The sequence below is a fragment of the Dromiciops gliroides genome, chromosome 2 (genome assembly GCF_019393635.1).
Source record: "Dromiciops gliroides isolate mDroGli1 chromosome 2, mDroGli1.pri, whole genome shotgun sequence".
Lineage (NCBI taxonomy): Eukaryota > Metazoa > Chordata > Mammalia > Microbiotheria > Microbiotheriidae > Dromiciops > Dromiciops gliroides.
Window position 1 is genome coordinate 259029143 of NC_057862.1, and position 20782 is coordinate 259049924.

Below are 20782 nucleotides of genomic sequence, written 5' to 3' on the forward strand. Positions count from 1 at the left end.
ATATTCACAGATGTTGCATCAGCATCACTCTGCCCAACTTATAAAGTAGCTTTAAAGACTCAGAGACTAAAAAAATAAAAGTTTAACAATAACCTGAGCCCTACAGCATGATCACTCTGACAGTCCCCCTATCTTCCCTCCTTCCCCCCTCAAAAAGCCATCTTCCCCAGATATTTCTTAGACATACAAACAGAAAATGGATGTCTAGCCACCTGGATGAACCAGAAGTTCCATCATTAAAACTAAAATCTGGGGCAGCTAGGTGGCACAGTGGATAAAGCACCAGCCCTGGATTCAGGAGTACCTGAGTTCAAATCTGGCCTCAGACACTTGACACTTACTAGCTGTGTGACCCTGGGCAAGTCAGTTAACCCTCATTGCCCCCCCCCCCAAAAAAAAACTAAATAAAAAACCCCAACCTCTTCCATCTTATTCCATGGAAGCAAGTTTCCTAATACAAACCCCATTTATTCAGCAGTAAATGTTTCTCTAAAGTTTTGTTGACCTCACCACCTGTGCTGACAACATTTTAAGTTCTGGGCAGGTTTTTCTGATCTAATCAGATATACTCTGTAGACAGCCAGCATATATAATAGAACACTGTAATTGGGGAGGAAGCAGGTAGCTTTGGTCCCAAGAGTGACAAGGTAATACTTGAATCATTTCTCTGATATTAGACTTTCCTCATCAGGCAAGGGAAAAAAAAAAGGTAGAAAACTAGTCCAAATCTTCCTAATGAAGAAGACAACATTTCTATGCTATCACCAGCCAAACAGTATAAATCTTTTTTTTTTTTTTAGTGAGGCAATTGGGGTTAAGTGACTTGCCCAGGATCACACAGCTAGAAAGTGTTAAGTGTCTGAGGCCGGATTTGAACTCAGGTACCCCTGACTCCAGGGCCGGTGCTCTATCCACTGCACCATCTAGCTGCCCAGTATAAATCTTTAGAGAAACAAACTTGTCAAGTTCCCCCACCCACCCTATGATCTCTAACTTTGACTATTTTTCCTCAGTCATAAAAATTGTAAAGAAAGAATAAAAGTTAAGCTTCCTCAAAGCAGAATGAAAAATGAATCCACTGGTTGGTTCTTTGATACTTGTTCTCCTCACTACAAAAAGTATAGAAGGTAAAAATCCCTAGTGAAAAGGGCTGGGGAAGATTATAACTTTTTGTGTGTGAAAAAAACAGGAACCACCTTGAATGATATATAGAGTAATGAAAACAGGTTTGATCTTCAGCATCTAGAAAAGGAAAGGTCATATTAAGGTTTGTCTGATGGTTTTAATGTTAGTATCTTTTTTTTAAAACTGAGAAATTACGAATGAGAAACCAATGGCCTCTTATTTCAGGGGGATGGAGATGAAGTTGTAGAAGGCACAAACAAGGCTAACTGGGGTACAAAAGAGAGCACTCTCTTTTAGTCAGGCATATGCAGAAACCTTCCAGTGGATTTCCTTGTCACTGTAGGGCTGGAAATGCATGTTCTTGTAGAAACCACTAAACAAAAAAACTTTCTTAGCTCACCAAAACAGTATGATAGCTGAAATTATCTGTTTTCATAATCCCGAGTGTTTCATCGAATACTTTAAAATTTCTTTTCTTATGATAACATTAATGGCAGCACATTTTAAGATGAATTAGGAGTCAAAAGATTTGAGCTACAGGCCATCTAAAATGAGAGGATTAGACTAGGTAATCTCTAGAAACAAGCACCATGCTAAGTATCCGACTAAGCTAGCAACTTCACAAGTACTTTCTTTCCTCTCTGACTTCCCTCTAGTCTGCTCAGCCACCCTCCATCTAGTTGAAACACAACCAGTAGAGAAAATACAGAGAAATGCGCAGTCATAGAAACATTCCAATTCCACTTTTACTTGCTAGAGCAAAAGCTATATTCCAGTAGAGGGATGTGAAACACAGCAGCAAAACCATTAAGATCTAGTTCCACCCCTGAAATAAGAAGTTCAAGTCTGGCTACCTTTTCCGAGTCCTATTGACTGACCTCTTTGGTAGGAGAGTCATATCATAGAGTTTGTGTGGCTCTGATCTCTCAGGTTTGCTGTCGGCCTTGGATCTAGTTGAAGTCAATCCTCTCTTGGCTACTTCAGAGGAGGAAGTGAAGGCCACAGCTGGACTGGCTGTGGATGTAATCGCCTCAAGCTTCGGCCAGAAGAGGGAAGGACGGCACGATGGCTATAACCATCTCCCCACTCCCAGTTCACCAGATGAATCGGACAGTGAAGAATGTGTTCGAATTTAGGAAGTCAGTATTTTTTCCACAGGCTTTTTCCACAATGGGCATTCCAGAGTTCTACAGAGGCACTTAAAGGAATATTAAAGTTGGCAATGTCGATACTGCCTTTGTGAGAGAATTCTCATTATTGTTTTTAAAAAAATGCTTCCTCGTTTTTGGTGACCAATGTTACTGTATTCTGTAATTTCTTTTATTTAGTTCGTTGTGAGTTAATATATTAGAACACTCTATAAATTTAAAGAACTAATAAACACAGCATTTGTTACCTTGGTATAGCACCCCAGCCTTGTTACCATTACTTCACATTTCCAATCGTTGTCTGCCTTCTCTCTTACACACACAGTCTGAGTGCTTAAACTGCTAGCCCATAGCAGTAAAGTTGGTCCTTTAGCTCTTTGATTTAGAGATCCACAAGGTGGGCAAAGAGAAGGCAGGGATTTTCATTATTTTCGAAAGAACTTGTAATAGACTAGGCCTCCCAAGATGGCCAGCTCCAGAAGGATAATCATGGAAAGCAGCAGTTTATTGGTCGCCACTCTACAAATGGAAAAGAGGGAAAGGGACAGCAGTTAGGACTTGCAGGCCCCTACTGGATGGGGAAGCATTGTTGTTTAGTGGAAAGAACACCATATACTAAGCCAAATCTGCCCTCAGTGCTCTGTCAATGGCTATATGAAATCAAGGGCAATTCACTAAGCTTCATTAAGTATATCCATCTGTAAAATGGAGATGGTACTTATTTCACCTGGTTGGTTTAAAGACAATTTGGGGAAGGGGAGGAGATGAAAGTCTAATATTTATGCATGCGGGGTCTGTTTTCTATAATCTAGCACAATACCACAGGCTACATAACAGGTTTGTGACACTTCTTTCTCCAAAATGTATCATTAGAACAGCTTACGTCTCCGTCCTGCTCCTGATTTTAATCATTACAAGTGGAAAAGCTTGTCCTTGTTCTCAGATCTCAGTTTCTGACTGTTTCACAAGATGGTTACTATTCAACAGTTAAACTGTTCTTGTTGGTCTAATAGTCCTTTGTATTTTGTCTAACTTTAGACTGCTCTAACTGGTCCTGAGAACATTACAGACCTCTCTGAATCTCATTTTGCCCTATTTATCTTTCTCATCAACATTTAACTCAAGAGGGGAGAGGAATATAATAAAGTGTACATGTACGGATTGCAGGATCAAAAAAGTTTAGAAAGCATTATTCCAGATATTCCAGATACAATTTAGAGCACAAAGGAAATATTCCTAGACACTGCTGATACTTCTGTAAAGGAAAAGAATGATTTGGTGTATTCTGACATAGTCTAACTCTAAGATAAAAAATGAAATGAATCACCTCGTCTGCCATACTAGAGTCAGCTACATTTCCATCAAGGTGCTTCCAAAAATTTGTCAGCAGTCTGTGAGACCCATGGGATCAAAGATTTAGAGCTGGAAGGGTTCTTTGAAGTAATCTAGTCCGACCCTAATTTTTCCAAATGAGGCTAAGTGGCTTGTGCAAACGTAAGGCCACATAAGTTAGTGATAAAATAGGGTTTGAATCCAGGTCCAAAGATTTTTCCATTGCAGTGTTTCCTGGAGATGAATGTCATCATACATTTATAAATAATGACAGAAGTAGAAAAGTGTAATACAAATATTAACTACTATTAACACTCCAGTTTTAAACTCACTTTCTAGACATTGAACGCAAGATCTTTCGGGTTTTGCTCAAGTTTTCATTTGCATTCACCAGCTGGAAAAAAAAAAGGAAAAAAACTAAGTTATCTTCCAATTGTAGAATGCTTAAATCAAAAAACTGAGTTTGTGATAGCTGAAAGCCCTGCTGAATGTGCAGGGTGAGAAATAGATCAAAGTCCATTTCTTTGCTCTAGCTTAAACCATCTCAGAAGCCTTCAACTGATCCTGTGGCAGTTTTCCAGGATCCTCACCATTCTGGTCCCTCTTCCTTGGGATGTACCCTAGGCTTGTCAATGTCCCCTCTAAAATGCACCCTTAGACACTGTTCTAGATGTAATACGGCCAGAGCACAGGTCAGCTAGACTATCACATCCCTCCTAGAGAATAATAAAACAGGTAGATACTGATCTGATGCCTCACTGAACTTGACTGACACAAAGTGTTGAGCCCATTCACGCCTGCCTAGTATTCTTTTATAACATGAATTGTATTCTACTATCTTCCATGAATTCTATTATTTAACCCAAATGCACAAGTTCACATTGAACTCACATTCTGATTTCAGACAATTACTTTAGACTGTCAAGATCTTACTTCTAAATTCTAATTCTCTCCTTCGGTGTGTTACCATAGTCTCACATAAAAGCTGATGTGTTATCTACAGCAACACTAATGAAAATGTCTTTAGAAGAGGGGCAAGAATAATCCTGTGATAAGAATCTGCTGGAATCCTTGCTGTAACCTTTTCAGAAAGGGAAACTATATATCCTCCATGGCTGGCTCTTAGTAACTACCTCTTCCCTTTAACTGTTTACAAACCATTCCTTTAAAGAACCTGCTCTCAAATTCTGTCGGGAATTAGATTTGTCTATGTTCTCTTTTTGAAACCTGGGAAGTTTGTTCAAAACTGAGCATATTCGTCAGTTACAGGAGTTAGAGCTAGAAGGGACCTTAGAGGTAGGTCATCCAGTCCAATGTCTTTCTTTTATAAGCAAGAAGACTTTTTACAAAGGTAGAAAGGTGGCAAAGTTAGTATTTAAATCCAGGTGCTCCACCTCTAAATCTAATTAGTTTTTCCCACCAACTCATGTTGCCCACTATCAAGTCACTAAGGCAAAGGAAACATTGGTGTCTCTGGTATTCCTCAAGGAAGCCCAGGAAAATCATGTGAAGAGGTAGCTCTTAGAGATGAATCATCTTCAGCCATCTGCTCCTAATCAGCCTTGGTAAGCTCATCTCCCTTGCTGATTCCCCACCTTTCAAACCAAACCAAACCACTTGATAGGTCTAGAACTCAAAGTGCAGACCACCAAGCAAACTGTCTTCTTTCCAATAGCTTCTTGAATGAGACTCTTGATCAGGCTCTGCTGTGAATCTTAGAGGATGAGCAAACAGTACTTAAAAAAGGAGGTTCCACCATCCTTGAAAATCAGCTCTTATCAAGTCAGAGACAGTTGGCCAAAACCCCAACCAGCCACAATCTCCCTTCTCAGCTCTGACTAATCATTCTTTGGTTAGAGCTCATCAGCTTTATTAAGTCCTGCTATTCTCACCCCTTTTATTTTTATGGAAATAAATCAAATAATCTGAAGTAGGACTACAAGAAATAAGGAACACTTTCAATCTCCAAAACCTTTCTGGACTTGAACTGCCTACCAGGCACCCTGCTGAGCCCAAGGTGGAGTTCTTCTCAGAGAAGTCTGGTCTGCAAGGTCACTTATGGTTCTGACTCCTACGGCTAATAGTAAAAGATGGGACTACTTCTACAGCTAATCACTGACACACTGCATGGGAAGTACCCCAAGCTAAAAATGATAGGGCAGCTATGGTCTGGGTCAATAAAATAAAAAAGTAACCTGACCTTCCAAGATGGGAAAAAAAACCCTTTCCTGTCAAGTAACTTTGAGTCTCACTCAACAGAAAAGGAAGATACAGAAATCAGTAAAAGGAATGCTAGTCCTGTGACATCCTTCAATAAATAAGAAGCAATGTAGCATAGAGAATAGAGAGGTGGCCTTGAAGCTAAGTAAACCTCGGGGAGTTCCTTGTCCCACCTCCAGCACACATAATGGCTGTAATCATGGTCACCTAAGTCAAATAACCTCTCAATGTTCTAAGTAACCTTCTGGTCAAGTCAAAAAGCATTTAGTAAATGCTTATTATTGCCAGGCATTGTGCCAGGGATTCAAAGGACGGAAAGAGATCCCTGTTCTCAAGGAACTCACAGTCTAATGAGGTAAACAACATACCTAACAATGAAAACTACAAGTCTCATCTCTATCATCTTCCAATAAATACAGAAACTAAAGCAGTTCTCAGTAAAAAGAGATCTATATATTGAAGGGAAAACATTTACCTTAAAAGGTAATTTAGTTCACCTTGCTAAGAATTTCTAGCTCTATATACTATATATACTATATATCCTCAAAGAAAGGAAAATTTAAGGGTCCACCTCCATGCCACCCTTCCCTGCCAATCCCTGAACTCAGAGCTATTGTGGTTTCTAGCTTTTATATGCTCCTAAGTCATAACAGGCCATAGACTTCTATGAGAGAGACCTCAGTCACCTCTTTTCTTGCCCCTACCCGCTTCCCCAATAGATTTCAGGCTAAACTCACTCGGCTCTTTGTGCGTTCCAGCTGGTCTCTTTGGTCCCCCAGTTCTTCAATGATGTCAGAACCAATTTGATCAGTCTCAGCGGCAATCCGGTGGGATCGTTCAATGCTCTGAGTGGCTCGGTTCAGGCTGTCAGTGCCTTGAAGAAGCAATGCCCTTTGAGGATGCAGCCGATTCTGAGCCAAAAACAGAAAATGAGAACCAGGCACTGTAGGCCTTTTCTTCACAATATCCACTGGGAAAGGAGGCAAGGGAAACATTTTTCAGATGGGAAAACGAGGAAATTCAGGATCTAGTACATTGCTCTCAACTCTTATCCCTGTTGCTTTTTTGGTGAATGGAAAGGAAGATATCAAAAAAGTGAGGCCTTTTCCTGTTCTTAAAGGTCATCATCTAGAAGTCCTCTCAATGGGAGCTCCCCTGGTATAGGTTTCAAATGGTATAGCTTTCTCTGTGCTTAATAATAGCAAAATTTCTCCTTCACTCATTAGAAATTATGTTTCTATAATGCTAAGGTTGTGAGAAAATAATGGATTTTGGGGTCCCAGAAGCCCCACTAGAGAGGATAATATCAAGATTGATTGAATTGACTTTGCTGATTAACTCACTTAAAGTTATCAGTTAAAACCACACCTACCTGAAAGCCTTGCCCTCAGAGGGTGTGTTCTCTGAACTCTGACCTCAGCACATTCTGCTTATGGACCACCCTCAAGTCCAGTAAACCAATAGATTTGAATGATACTAGCTAATTAGCCTGAAGCAGTGTGTAAGAGCCGCCTCTCATCTGACCTGCAGGAAGCTTCTGCTCACAGAGGCATAGGGACTTCCTTTTGGGCCTGAGATACAGAAGAGGTGGTGGTGCCTTGCTCTCTCTCTCACTCTTCTATCCTAGGTATATAGGGCTTCTGAACTTTCTGAGCCACATGTTCTCTCTTTACTAATATTTGATATGCTTTAATAAATGCTTAATGCTCCCAAACTGGTGCTAAAGTTTCTAATTTATAAGTAGCAATATATTAGAAACCCCAGCTAATTTTCCCCAAACTTGGGACAGAAATAAGGTGACCACATATAATTTTCAATGCCAAAAGGCATACAAAACACTACAGGAAAATGAAGTAGTTGGCTGAAGGGAAAGGGCCTTTATTAAACACCTACAACATGCCAGGCACTTTATGTGGTAATATCTGCTAAGCACTTTAAAATATTTCATTTGATCTTCAAAACAACGCTGGGAAATAGGTGCTATTTTACAGGTAAGGAGACTGAGGCAAACATAGTTGCCTGAGGCTGGATTTGAACTTGGGTCTTCCTGACTCCAGGCCCAGGGCACTATCCACTTCGACAACTTCCTGCCTCTGAAGAACAATGTCAAAGTGGTGTGTGTGTGTGTGTGTGTAAAATTATTCATAATTTTTAAAATTCTACACTTTAAAACAAAACATTTCAGTTGTGGTGATGGATTTGCACCAACCAATGAATGTATTGAGAGACAACTCTCCTGAAAGAGTGAATATCTGGGAGGTATGGAGTCAGGATTATGGTTCTGGGGACTGCACTGAGATACAAGAGTTTAGAGAGGGCCCAGTGTCACTAAAACTTGTTTTTAAAAAGTGAGTTCAATAAGCTAGTTAATTTCTAAGATTTGCACCTGATGAGCTACTGGGAATTCAAGTGCTAATCTATCTTCCCTTCATATTTAATTGTTCTTATTGTTTTCCAGCACATAAAGGAGCCATTTGTTACAATTTAGGGGGAAAAACATGCAGTTATACTCTTGGCAATTCCAAGAAGGGTATTACACCTCAGCATAAACTTCCAAGTAGCTAAACTGGTGATCTCAAACTGAATGGCAGCTTCTGTTGTCCCAGTAAACCTAATTCCTAATTCTCTAAATTCCCATTAAAGCTAAGTCCTATTTATACTCCCTAGCATAATGTAGCCTAAGTACAAAAAAAACCATACTTTTTAAATAAAATTTGATGTTTTGTTTTTTACAACTACAGAGTTTCCCCCAGCATGCCTTCTCCTTCCAAAGAGCTATCCAATATAACAAATTTTAAAAGCATATTTTTCTAGCTCAGAATAAACCATTTAAGATTACAAAACAATGCCACTAGAAGAAATAAGACTGGTGAAGGCCTTTTATTCTAGCCTATGTGTTAATAACCAAAGAAGGACAGGGTCATAGGAGGCCTATAGCAACTGACATACATCAAAACAATTGGCTTTCATTGGGCAAACAGTTCCCAGTTCTACAGCCAGGTTAAATATAGAAAGAACATTGGCTCCAGGGTCAGAGGACCTGGGTTCAAATTCTACCTCTGATGCTTACTGACTCCTATGTAACCTTGAGCAAGTCACAACTTCCCTTGGCCTCAGTTTCCCAATTTGTAAAATGAGGGTTGTGGATTAGAAGGTAAATTATTTGTGGTAAAAATTATTGGAATTTAGCTGACTCATTTGGGAGGGACCACACCTGGCCCACCCTGAAGTTACGTATGCTACTGAGGTCAGAAGGAGAACTCTTCCATAGGCAATTTTTGAAAGACCTCCACTTTTGGGGGAGAGAGATTGAACGCTCATTGAGGGGAGGCTGAGTTGCTTCTCATGCTCAGCCGTGCTCTCTCTCTGCTCGGTTTTCTTGGTGGTGTGAGAAATTAGCAGATGTCCCAGGTGTGGTGAGTGAACACAATAAACCCTGCATTCCTTTGAATTAGCTTAATTTGAAATGATCTGGGGATTGTATAGATTTAGGTTAGAATTAGGAGGATTTATCTGTATTTCTTTTTCCCTATTTCCTTATCTTTGATTTTAATTAATTTCACCTTTGTTGTTTAATTAATTCCCAAGTAATAAAATCTACTCCTTTTGTGGAAAAGAAGCTGTAAGGCTCCTTTCTTATTGGCCTGAGAGAAATATCTAAAAGGACAGTTCGGAGGGGAGGGAGCTTTTAACCTAGAGGTCCCTCATCATTTCCAGGACCCCAATATTTCGGCGAGTCACCCAATTAATGGTCCATATATTAAATTTTGGCCCCTACGCTTCAACTCTAAACCTTCCCCTTGTCAGGCCTTTCCTTCTTTGCAACCTCTTCCTAACCGTGTTTTTTTTTTTAAATGATAAAAGTATTTTATTATTTTCTAGTTACATGTAGAGATAGTTTTCAACATTTGCTTTTATAAGATTTCTAGTTCCAAATTTTTCTCCCTCCCTCCCCACCTCCCCAAGACAGAAAGCAATCTGATATAGGTTACATATGTACAATCACATTAAACATATTTCTGCATTAGTCATGCTGTGAAAGAAGAATCAGAACAAAAGGGAAAAACAAAAAAATTAGAAATAGTATGGTTCAATCTACATACATCTAGATTCCATAGTTCTTTTTTCTGGATTTGTAGAGCATTTTCCATCATGAGTCCTTTGGAACTATATTGGATCACTGTATTGCTGAGAAGTGTCAAGTCTATCACAGTCAATCATCACACAATGTTGCTGTTACTGTATACAATGTTCTCCTGGTTCTGCTCATCTTCCTCAGCATCAGTTCATGTAAGTCCTTCCAGGTTTCTCTGAAATCTGCCTGCTCATCATTTCTTACAGCACAATAGTATTCCATTACATCCATATACCACAACTTGTTCAGCCATTCCCCAATTGATGGTTATCCCCTCAATTTCCAAATCCTTGCCACCACAAAGATATTTTTGTACATATGGGTCCTTTTCCCATTTTTATGATCTCTTTGGGAAAAAGACCTAAAACGGTATGCATAGCATTTTAGCCCTTGGGGCATTGTTCCAAATTGTTTTCCAGAATGGGTGGATCAGTTCACAGCTCCACCAACAATACATTAAGTGTCCAGTTTTTCCATAGCTTCTCCAACATTTATTATTTTCCTTTTTTGTCATATTGGCTAATCTGATAGGTGTCAAGTGGTATCTCAGAGTTGTTTTAATTTGCATTTTTCTAATCAATAGTGATTTAGACCATTTTTTCATATGGCAATAGATAGCTTTGATTTCTTCATCAGAAAACTGCCTGTTCATATCCTTTGACCATTTCTCAATTGGGGAATGACTTGGATTCTTATAAATTTGATTTAGTTCCTGATATATTTTAGAAATGAGGCCTTTGTCAGAAATACTGGCTATAAAAATTGTTTTCCAGATTTCTGCCTCCCTTCTAATTTTGGAGGCAATGCTTCTCTCTCTCTCTCTTTTTTTTTGGTGGGACAATGAGGGTTAAGTGACTTGCCCAGGGTCACACAACTAGTAAGTGTCAAGTGTCTGAGGCCAGATTTAAACTCAGGTACTTCTGAATCCAGGGCTAATGCTTTATCCACTGCGCCACCTAGCTGCCCCCGAGGTATTGCTTCTTTAACCGTGTCTTAGTGAATTTAATTTTGTCCTTTTTGACCTGGAGCATTCATCTACCTCCTCTACTCCTCAGATTCTCATATAAGAATCATAACATTTAATATGAAGAGACCCCAAGTTTGGGCCATATACTTCATCCCCTCACTTTATAGCTAAAGAAATAGGTCCAGAAAATGTCTTGTTAAAGATAGAATAATTAGTGGCAAAGTCTCGTGTTGTTTCTAATGCATAACTGTTGCCTCCTCCTGAACTGTAAATATCCTGTGTTTTCTGGAAAGTTTAGGCAGATTTATATACATGATCACTAAGTCAAATCACAACCTTTCTGTGAGAGATCTAAAAGCTCATGGAATAACAACCCTAACTGGTTCATCATGGGATGCCAATGCCAACTTCTTATTATAGGCTACTTTCTTGTCATATAAATGTACCAGGGGCAGAGCTAATATAGTGGAGTACAGGTAGCAACTTGGCTGAACTCTTCCAACATTCCCCTCCAAAAAACTTTAAAATAATACCTTAAATTGAATTCTGGTGTGGCAGAAGTAACAAAAGGCCAAGGTATTTTTCCAGCCCAGACAACTTAGGAGGTGGGTGGGATAGTTCTGTGACACTGAGGTCGAGGTCAAGAGTGCAGTGCATGCTGCAGAAACACCTTGGAAGCATCTGCAACAGTGGTGGCAGCAGCTTTGGGAATTCTCAGCCCAGAGGGGGTAAGAAGTTAGACAACTGGTCAGAAAGGGATTACAAGGGATCCTTGCTGTCACTTTTGGATTGCCCATACACAGTTCTGGATTGAAGTTCCTAAGTGAAAAGGAGCATCAGTGCTTGAAGTTGTAAGAGAGCAGGAGTCCCAGTCCCAGTCTCAGTCCCAAAAAGAAACAATAGGGAAGCAGGGGCCCTTCCTAGGTAAAGATAGGAACACAGGCCAGAAGAGCAGTAACCACACTTCTCCTTACATCACACCACAGTAGAGGCACTGAATACTTACAGACTCTCAGAACTAGCTCTGAAAACAGCAGCATAAAAAACCTGAAGTCTGGGAGAGTGTCCCCTACACCCTGAGAACAGAGTCCAACTTTAACATAAAGTTAAAAATCAAGAAATAGGCTGGGAAAATGAGCAAAAACCCCTAAATAAAACCCCCAAACATGACCATAAAAAGCTAGTATGGTGACAAGGAAAATCAAGATATAAACGCAGAAGGAGACAATGATTTTAAAATAGCTAGCTATAAGCAAATCCTCAAAGAAAAAAGTGAACTGGATACAAGCCTAATTCCTAAAAGAGCTCAAAAAGGATTTAAAAAATCAAGTAAGAGGGCAGCTAGGTGGCGCAGTGGATAGAGCACTGGCCCTGGATTCAGGAGTACCTGAGTTCAAATCCTGCCTCAGACACTTAACACTTATTAGCTGTGTGACCCTGGGCAAGTCACTTAACCCCAATTGCCTCACCAAAAAAAAAAAAAAATCAAGTAAGAGATTGTGAACTGATCTAACCATTCTGGAGATCAATTTGAAACTATGACCAATGGGCTGTAAAACTGTTTGTGCCCTTTGATCCAGCAATGCCATTACTAGGGCTATATCCCAAAGAGATCATAAAAAAGGAAAAAGGACCTACATGTACAAAAATATTTATAGCTGCTCTTTTTGTGGTGGCAAGGAATTGGAAATTGAGGGGATGCCCATCAATTAGGGAAATGGCTGAACAAGTTTTGGTGTACGAATATAATGGAATAGTACTATATTATAAGAAATAATGAACAGATAGATTTCAGAAAAACCTGGAAAGACTTAAATGAACTGATGCTGAGTAAAGTGAGCAGAACCAGGAGAATATTGTACACAGTAACACTGTGTGACGATCAACTGTGACAGACTTAGCTCTTCTCAGCAATACAATGATCCAAGACAATTCCAAAAGACTCATGATGGAAAATGTTCTCTACATCCAGAAAAAGAACTGATGGAGTCTGAATGCAGATCTAAGCATTCTATTTTCACTTTATTTGTTATTTTTTTGTTTTTTGTGGTTTTTCCCTTTTGTTCTGATTCTTCTTTCATAACATGACTAATATGGAAATATGTTTAACATGATTGTACATACATAAATTATATCAGCTTGCTTGCTGTCTTGGTGAGGGGAGGGAGAGAGCAAAATTTGGGACTCAAAATCTTACAAAAATTAATGTTGAAAACTATCTTTACATGTAAGAACTTTATTAAGGCTGTAGACGAAGGGCATGCATGTGAGATGGACTATGATGGGATGATTTCAAAAACATTAAATTAAGGAGTAAGAAAATGGGATGCACTGGTAGAAGGAGGGAAGGGAGAGAAAGAATGGGCAAAATTATCTCACATAAAAAGTGCAAAAGGAAGAACTTTTACAATGGAGGAGGATATAAGGGTTGGGGAAGCAGGCAATGACTGCACCTTACTCTCATCAGAACTGACTCAAAAGAAGGAAAAGAACATACACTCATTTGGTATAGAAATCTATGTTACACTACAAAGAAGTAGGTGGGAAAGGGGTAAAAGGAGAGGGGGGTTGATAGAAGGGAGGAGAGATTAAAGGAGGTGGTGGTCAGAAGTAAAACAGTCTTTAGAGGAGGGGCATGGTAAAAAGGATAAATGGTATAAAAATAGGATGGAAATAAATATACAGTAATCATAACTCTGAATGTGAATGGGCTGAACTAACCCATGAAACAGAAGTTGACAGCAGAATGGATTAGAAATCAGAATCCAACAATGTTGCTTACAAGAGACATACTTGAGAGAGACACACTCAAGTAAAAATATCAGCTGAAGTAAAAAAGGCAAGGGTAGCAATCAGCAAAAATAGACCTAATTATAAATGCACCGATGATGCAAGTACTTACCATGTACTCATTCTCTATGGCATATGCTCCATATCTGCTATCTCCTCGGCCTCCAGGTGGCACTGTCAGCGGAGTGTTCCTGACCTCCCGCTGGAGCTTGGCCAGGTCTCTGCGATAACTCCGAAGCTTGGCCATCATGGGATTTCGAAAAGACAGTGGGGCATAGCGCAACTCCTCTTCCATCTCTGCCAACTGTCAAATCAGGAAAGCAGTAAGGAGTATTAACAATTTGTACTTAGACACAGCACTTTAAAGCCTTCAAAGTACTTTCATCACAACAATCACATGATGAGGCAATGGGTGAAGTAATGTTACAGGAGGCAGTAGGACACAGTAAAAGCAGAACTGAAGTTGGAGTCCCAGGTCCTGAGTTTGAACCCTAACTCTATTCCTCACTTCCTGTGTGAAGTACAAGTCACTACACCTCAGTTTCCTTACCTGTAAAATGAAAAGACTGAACTAGATAACCACTAAGGTCCCTTCCAGATCTAGATCTATGATCCTACAAAGCCCACCTAACAGGTGAGGAGGACACCAAGGAAAAAAGAGGTTTATTATTTGTTCCTGGTCACACAACTATTTTTCAGTTTGAGATGCAGGAAAGCCAGGTGACCTGACTGGAGTTCAGCAAGTTCTCTATGATGATGCCTCTCAGTCAAGCATTCTCTAGCCTGGCTGCTCACTCCCAAGGAGGGCACTGGCCTGCATTTTGCCCGTACAGCAACACCTCAAGATGCTACTAGAGGTAGCTGGTTTACAGTGTTTGGATTCAGCAAAATGCAGCACCTGAGCCTATGCACAAATCAAGCACTACAACCTTTTCACCTGCTAGGTTAGTCAGATGTGGGAAAGACAGAACACTAGGGAGCTAAGGGAATCAATACTGACTGGTTAAGAGCTTCCAGACAGTGCTACCAAGATGCAACAAGGGAAGGCTACCTAGCAGGTAACATCCCTAAACAAAGCTGTGCAATTACAAAGATAGGCTTGTAGCTGTGATAGCCTTCAAGGGTGTGTCTGCAGGACTCGGTAGTCTTCTGAAATTTTAAAGTCAGGGAATCAGGAGCTATGTAGCCAATGCTAGGGTAAGTTGAGAAAATTACTAGCATAGAAATAATCTCAACCAGAAAGGTAGAAGTTCTTAGGCTTGGGAGTGGGAACTTCCCTTTCCAGTCTCCCCAAATCATGTGGCAGCTAGCAGGAACAAGTGCCCCAGCATAGGAAAAATTTCAGGGATCTGGACTTCAGCTCTCCTCTCTACAGGTTCTGATACTCAGAAAAGTACCCTTAAGACACTGCATTGTGAGATGAGACCAGGAAAACCCCTTCAGGACTTCAAACATGCAACCAGCCTTATACAATCGGAGACAGAAAAACAGACTTCAAATCTAGTGTTATAACAAATGTCTTATTGATATTTTAAAGGCAGCAAGACCATGAAGCAGCTTTCACAATGGTTGGTGCTCTAGTCTATGCCTCAGCATTCAGCTTTGGGTCAAAGAACTTGGAAGCACAAACCTCTCTTGCCCCTTGCTCTAAGGGGATAAAACCAGTCATGCTGCTGGAAATAAATGCTCTATTTATTTGGTCCCTGGTGTAATATAAAGTAAGAGACTGGAACTACCAGTGTGGAAGGCAGGAACTGCTGAAAGTAAGGGAAGGATGTTGGTCAGAACATTTCTTGACTCTCCCTCACTATGTGCTAGACAGAGGCAGGGAAAGAAAGCTTCTCCCAGAACAGTTAGTTTCTCTCCAAGGTGTAGGGTTGGTCAAAACTGAACAGAAATCATTAATCAACATTTACTAGCCACAGATCAGCAAGTACTGAGCACCTATTCAGCTCATCATGCAGAGGCAACAGGTATTCTCTTCTGTGTGCCACAGTTCCTACATGGTCAAGTATCTGAGTCCTTTCTCCAGGGTCTCCCAGAAATAGGAAGCCTGACATCTTATTCCCACTGGAAACTTACCTAGAAAGCACTGGTAAGGGCAGTACCCCAACAATTAGTTTCTCCCTCTCTAAGTCATAGGATCAATTACAACTTGTTTTCCGTGAGTACTCTAGCATTGAGGAGTGAAAACCTGGGTTCAAATCCCATCTGTGACACAAGCTGGGTGACCAGTTTATGTCTTTCAGCCTCAGGTTCCTCTTCCATAAAATAGAACTAAATATTTGTTATGAGGGTTTTCTTTTTAAAATTTTTGTCCAGGGGAAGGAAGAGAAAAAAATTAATCTTTTAAGAAAGAAAATAAATAAAGCTAAAGATAACCTCTAGTAACTACCTCATAAGAGTTGTTGTGAGGATCAAAAGAAATATGTGTAAAGTGCTTTGCAAACTTTAAAGCATGAGATAAATATCAGTTAATATTATTACTACCAAAGTAGTTAAACTCAACCCTGGAGACCTCTAATTAACCTCTGATCAAAGTGTGTACACCACTTCCCTACCAAAAGTAGATCTACAGTATGCTCTTTAAGAGAGAAATAACTATCAAGTGAGAATAACCCAAAAGCCTCCTTCAATTCCATTAATTTACTTCCAGAAAAATTCTTACAATATGATTAAGACAGACCCATTTTATAGCAGCCACCCTCACTATTAGAACAGTTATTTAGCACCACCCCCGCGCCTTCCAATGCCATCCATTGTTTCTCTGTAGCACCCATCCATCACCAACATTTGCCTTACCTTTTAGTAAGGATATTTAAAACTAAGACCCCAAAATGGGTGCAGTCACAGGCTCAGATCTTGGCACTGCTTCTGGAGAAGCCAAATACTAGTAAAAGAAAGAAGCCCTTATCCCAGGATCTCACCGTTTCATTTGCTTCCTGTTGCTTCTCATCAAAATCTCTGATTAACTTCTTTTTCTCTTCTGGAAAAGAGAGAATGACATGTTTCAAATGCTCCCATGTTTCCATGTCCTTTATACATGCCACCCATTCTACTTTCATCCTATTCTTTGCTAACCTGTGGTAATTCTACGGTAATAACAGTAACAACCAATAAATACTGGTAGAGCATTTTCACATAGACTCATTTGGTTCTCACAATGACAATGTGATGGAGGGTGTAAAGACTATATCTCCTTCAATACTTACTAAAAAAGAATAAAAAAGGGGTAGGGGGAAGAAGGCCTTTTAAAAACATGTAAATGACTTGTCCCCTTCACACAGGTTCCTAAATACTAATTCTTGTGATGTTTGTTCAAAACATTTGGGGAGCTTTTCTTTTAGAAATATCTTTAGCACTTGAAGAGCATCTTTCCCCCTCTCCTCAAGGAGTAGCCCTCCCTTAAGGATGAATTTGATTTTTCAAAATGGCCCATGGTCAGCAAAAACCACATCCGGTAAATAAAATGAGTAATCATTTAATAGGTATTGAATGAGATCCTGTTGTGCCAGGCACCAATGTGTAAGGTATTGATGATACAAAGACAAAAATGAAACAATCCCTATCTTGAAAGAACATGTATTCTCTAGGAAGAGATAATCAATCTAAGTATAAATTATGTACAAAGTAATTTTGGGGAGAAGCCCTCACAGAAGGGTGGAGAAGGTATTAAGAAAAAGACTTCATTTGCAGGTGGGGCTTGAGCTGGTCTCTAAAACAAGTAAGGGATTCTAAGAGGCAGAGATGATGAGAGAGCAGTTCAGACATGGGGAACAGCCAGGATGAAGCCACAAACAAAAGTTAGTATTTGATACTAGAGGTAATAGGAAGCCACTAGAGTTAATTGGGCAGGAGAATGACATTAGACTTGTGCTTTAAGGATATCACTTTTAGCACCAGTATGGAAGATGGTCTAAAAGGTGGGAGAGACTTGAGACAGAGAGACCAATATTTTCTTTTTTTATTTTTTGTGGGGCAATGAGGGTTAAGTGACTTGCCCAGGGTCATAAAGCTAGGAAGTGTCAAGTGTCTGAGGCTGGATTTGAATGAAGGTCCTCCTGAATCCAGGGCCGGTGCTTTATCCACTGCGCCACCTAGCTGCCCCCAAGGCCAATATTAACAAGCTGGATAAGATCATTTTTGGTCAAAAGCAAGGTGTGGCTATAGAGTTATTGGACTGTTTTCCTTGTATGGTACAAATTAGTTCCCACATGGAGGACAGCACAAATTTGTATGCATTTATTCTGTGTTTTTTAAAGTTTTCGAGTCACAATTCTGGTTACTTTTCTATTCATTAGCCTTTTTGTATTCTGTACCCCATTTTGAGAATGGATTCCTTAAAGGCAAAGATTAGAGATTTGCTATTCATCTCAAAACCCTCTCAAAGTGTCTCCTATAGAAGCTTTGCTATTAAGTAGACACTCAAAAAATCCTAATTTCTGAAACACACTGACAAATTTAAGAATTAAAAAACCCACTAGCTCAACAACATACATTTTTCCCATGCTTTTCATTCCTGTTCACATTCACTCTTCCAAACTTAAGAATTCTGACTCAAAAAGAAAGTACCACTTCTCACCGTATACCACTGAGAAAAAGTAGAAGGTGGCTTTATTTTTTAAGTAGCAAACAAAAACAAGGTTGAGTAGAATACATCTAGCTTTCAATGTAGTCCTTAACAAAAGTGAAGTCAATTTAGCCAAGTGAAAAGGGGGGGGGGGAGACACAGTAAAATAAATGCTTGCACTGATAGATTCTCACACAAGATAAACTACTTCAAAATAGATTGTCACAAGACCAGATGTCATCACTTCTTGATCAACAGATCTCTTCTGCCTAACCTGTCTTCTACCCGGAGTGAAATACAGACTGCATAATAGGTTTCTATTCAGTTATAACTATCCTTATGGCTCATTTTTTTTTTTCAAAATGAGCAAATATAAACTGTCCTCCCCTTTTTCTCTCCGTGGGGAAACCATGATTTGAAATCTCAGTGGTCAGATTCCAGATAGTACAGAAAAGGGAGTAAGTTCTAATGGTTGGTTACAGGGTATGAACAATGAGTTCTTAAAAACAGATCTTCCAGTTGACTTCTGAACCTACATACATCTAGTTTTCATTTGGAGACACCCTTAAAAAGTCCTCTATGACATGTATTTTTTCATTGCTGTTATCTGATGACAAAAAGAACCCCCACAAAAACACTTGCTATTTTTTCACACTAAAGATTCCAACAAGGAATCTCTCATGCATAATGAAATTCCAAAAGACCTATGAAGAAAAATGCTATCCACCTCTGGAGAACTGATAAACTCTAAATGCAGAATGAAGCAAACTTTTTTTACTTTATGGGGGGAGGGGGTCTGCATCTTCTTTTGCAACATGGCTGACATGAAACTATATTTTGTATGACTTCACATGTATAAGTGATATCAAATTGCTTGCCTTCCGAAGGAAAGGAGAGGGGAGGGGAAGGAAGGAGAGAATTTGGAACTCAAAATTTTTTTTTAAACGAATGTCAATTTTTTTTACATATAATTGGGAAATATTTAATAAAATATTTTTTTAAATACTAATATCCTCTTGGTCATGCTGCATGGATGCAAATATAAGAACACCACAATAATCAAATAAAGTTCTGAGTGTCCAAAAGAGCAAAGAAAAGAAATACAGCAGTCCTAGGGAGGCTGCAATGGATTTCCTGTAATTATCTGTCTAAAAGAAGTGGTATAAGGCATATACCACCATAAGGAAACGTATGATTAGAAAACTCTGACCCATCTTCTTGCTTTAGGAACAGTAATCAGATCAATATAACCGGTTACTGCCCCATGATTCCACTAAGAAGCCCTGTAACTCCCTAAACCTAAAGTTCATAGACCAAAAATTCCTGCCCCCCAGACACTGTTCACAAATACTCACTACATCTCCTTATTAGAATTTCATTTCCTTCATGGAAGGGACTGTCTCATTTTTGTTTACATTGTCAACTGGACTTTTCCAGAACCCGTCTCTAACCTATGTATGGTAGGGGCTGCACAGAATAGGCCAGAGACAGTCGGGTCAGGAATTAGAAAGAAAGTTTATTTTGTAAGGGAGTAAAAAGGCTTGCAAGCAAGGTGGAGCTGTAGAGCCCACCCCTAGTGGGGTGACAAATACTTTGACAGTATTTGCAATTTATCTCGTATAACGGGTAAAAAGACGGGAAAGGTGGTGGGCAGGTGATGAAGGGCTTTGAACGCCACACTGAGGATTTTGCGTTAGACCCTAGAGATGTTATAACAAGGGGCCACTGGAGCTTATTGGGGGGCGGGGATGACACGGTCCGACTTGCGCATTTTGACAGCTGAACGGTAAGCTCCTTGAAGGAAAGACCTAGCTTCTTTTTTTTAATTAATTGTACCCCCAGCTCTTAGCACAGTGCCTGGCACATTGAGCCTAACAGGCTCTTGATAAAAGCACACGGGCACTTAAACGCTGATGGGACGGACTGGAATCGGGGAGACTAGGTGTCCCCCAAGGCCCTTCCTCCCAAGTCCATGATTCTGTGACGCAAGCCCCGGAAGGAATGGGGAATCGCGAGAGAAGAGCTGGGAGCTGCCCCCTGGCCCCCCCCGGACACCCGCCCCCACCCGCCGCCCAGAGGACTCACCGGTCCCCCCGGTCCCCAGGAGCCTATCGGGGACCCCTCGCAGGTCATCGTAGAGCCCGCGGAAGATCTCGTGCAACTTCTCGAAAGGCTCCGAGGACACGGCGGCTGCCATGGCGTAGGGCGAGCTTTCCCCACACCGGCAGGGGCGAGGTCCGGGTCCCAGGGGCCAGCAACAGGATCAACCACCGTATCTCCACTCCATCGCCCCCAGTTAGTGCGGCCGCCGCCCCAGCCTACGGCGATGCGCTTCCGGAGGACTGGAGCGGCGGGGTCCTTCAGAGGTCCCACGCTTCCAACCCACCCGGGGTCAAACGGGATATGCCTGATGAGAAATCTAAACATTTTCGCGTAGGGGCTGTGGTGAGTAAGAAAGAGAGAAGCCGAAGCCACCTATCTTTCTTTTCTCCTCC

At 40.4% G+C, this 20782-nt stretch overlaps 2 protein-coding genes across 2 annotated transcripts in view; one reads left to right on the forward strand and one right to left on the reverse strand.

Annotated features, from left to right (window-relative positions):
• Window positions 1-2533, forward strand: part of ARG2 (arginase 2) — a 34108-nt gene extending 31575 nt beyond the window's left edge. Inside the window, exon 8 of the mRNA XM_043981847.1 lies at window positions 2056-2533. Coding sequence (XP_043837782.1) covers window positions 2056-2261 — 206 coding nt within the window. The 3' untranslated portion in view covers window positions 2262-2533. The remainder of the gene's footprint in view (window positions 1-2055) is intronic.
• VTI1B (vesicle transport through interaction with t-SNAREs 1B) lies at window positions 1854-20782 on the reverse strand. Its single transcript, XM_043981848.1, has 6 exons — window positions 20373-20782; window positions 16645-16703; window positions 13830-14021; window positions 6563-6736; window positions 3938-3999; window positions 1854-2792 (listed from the first exon to the last, which is right to left on the reverse strand). The coding sequence occupies exons 1-6, from the start codon at window positions 20482-20484 to the stop codon at window positions 2699-2701; spliced, it is 693 nt and encodes a 230-aa protein (XP_043837783.1). The 5' UTR covers window positions 20485-20782; the 3' UTR covers window positions 1854-2698.

What these genes read in the sequence shown, in the direction of transcription:
- VTI1B (XM_043981848.1), bottom strand. Translation starts at nt 20,484, where the DNA reads ATGGCAGCCGCCGTGTCCTCGGAGCCTTTCGAGAAGTTGCACGAGATC. An exon ending in CCTGGGGACCGGGGGGACCG is followed by an intron (nt 16,704 to 20,372) that starts GTGAGTCCTCTG and finishes TCTCTTTTCCAG; the next exon opens with AAGAGAAAAAGAAGTTAATC. An exon ending in TTGCGTTCAATGTCTAGAAA is followed by an intron (nt 2,793 to 3,937) that starts GTGAGTTTAAAA and finishes TTCCATTTGTAG; the next exon opens with AGTGGCGACCAATAAACTGC.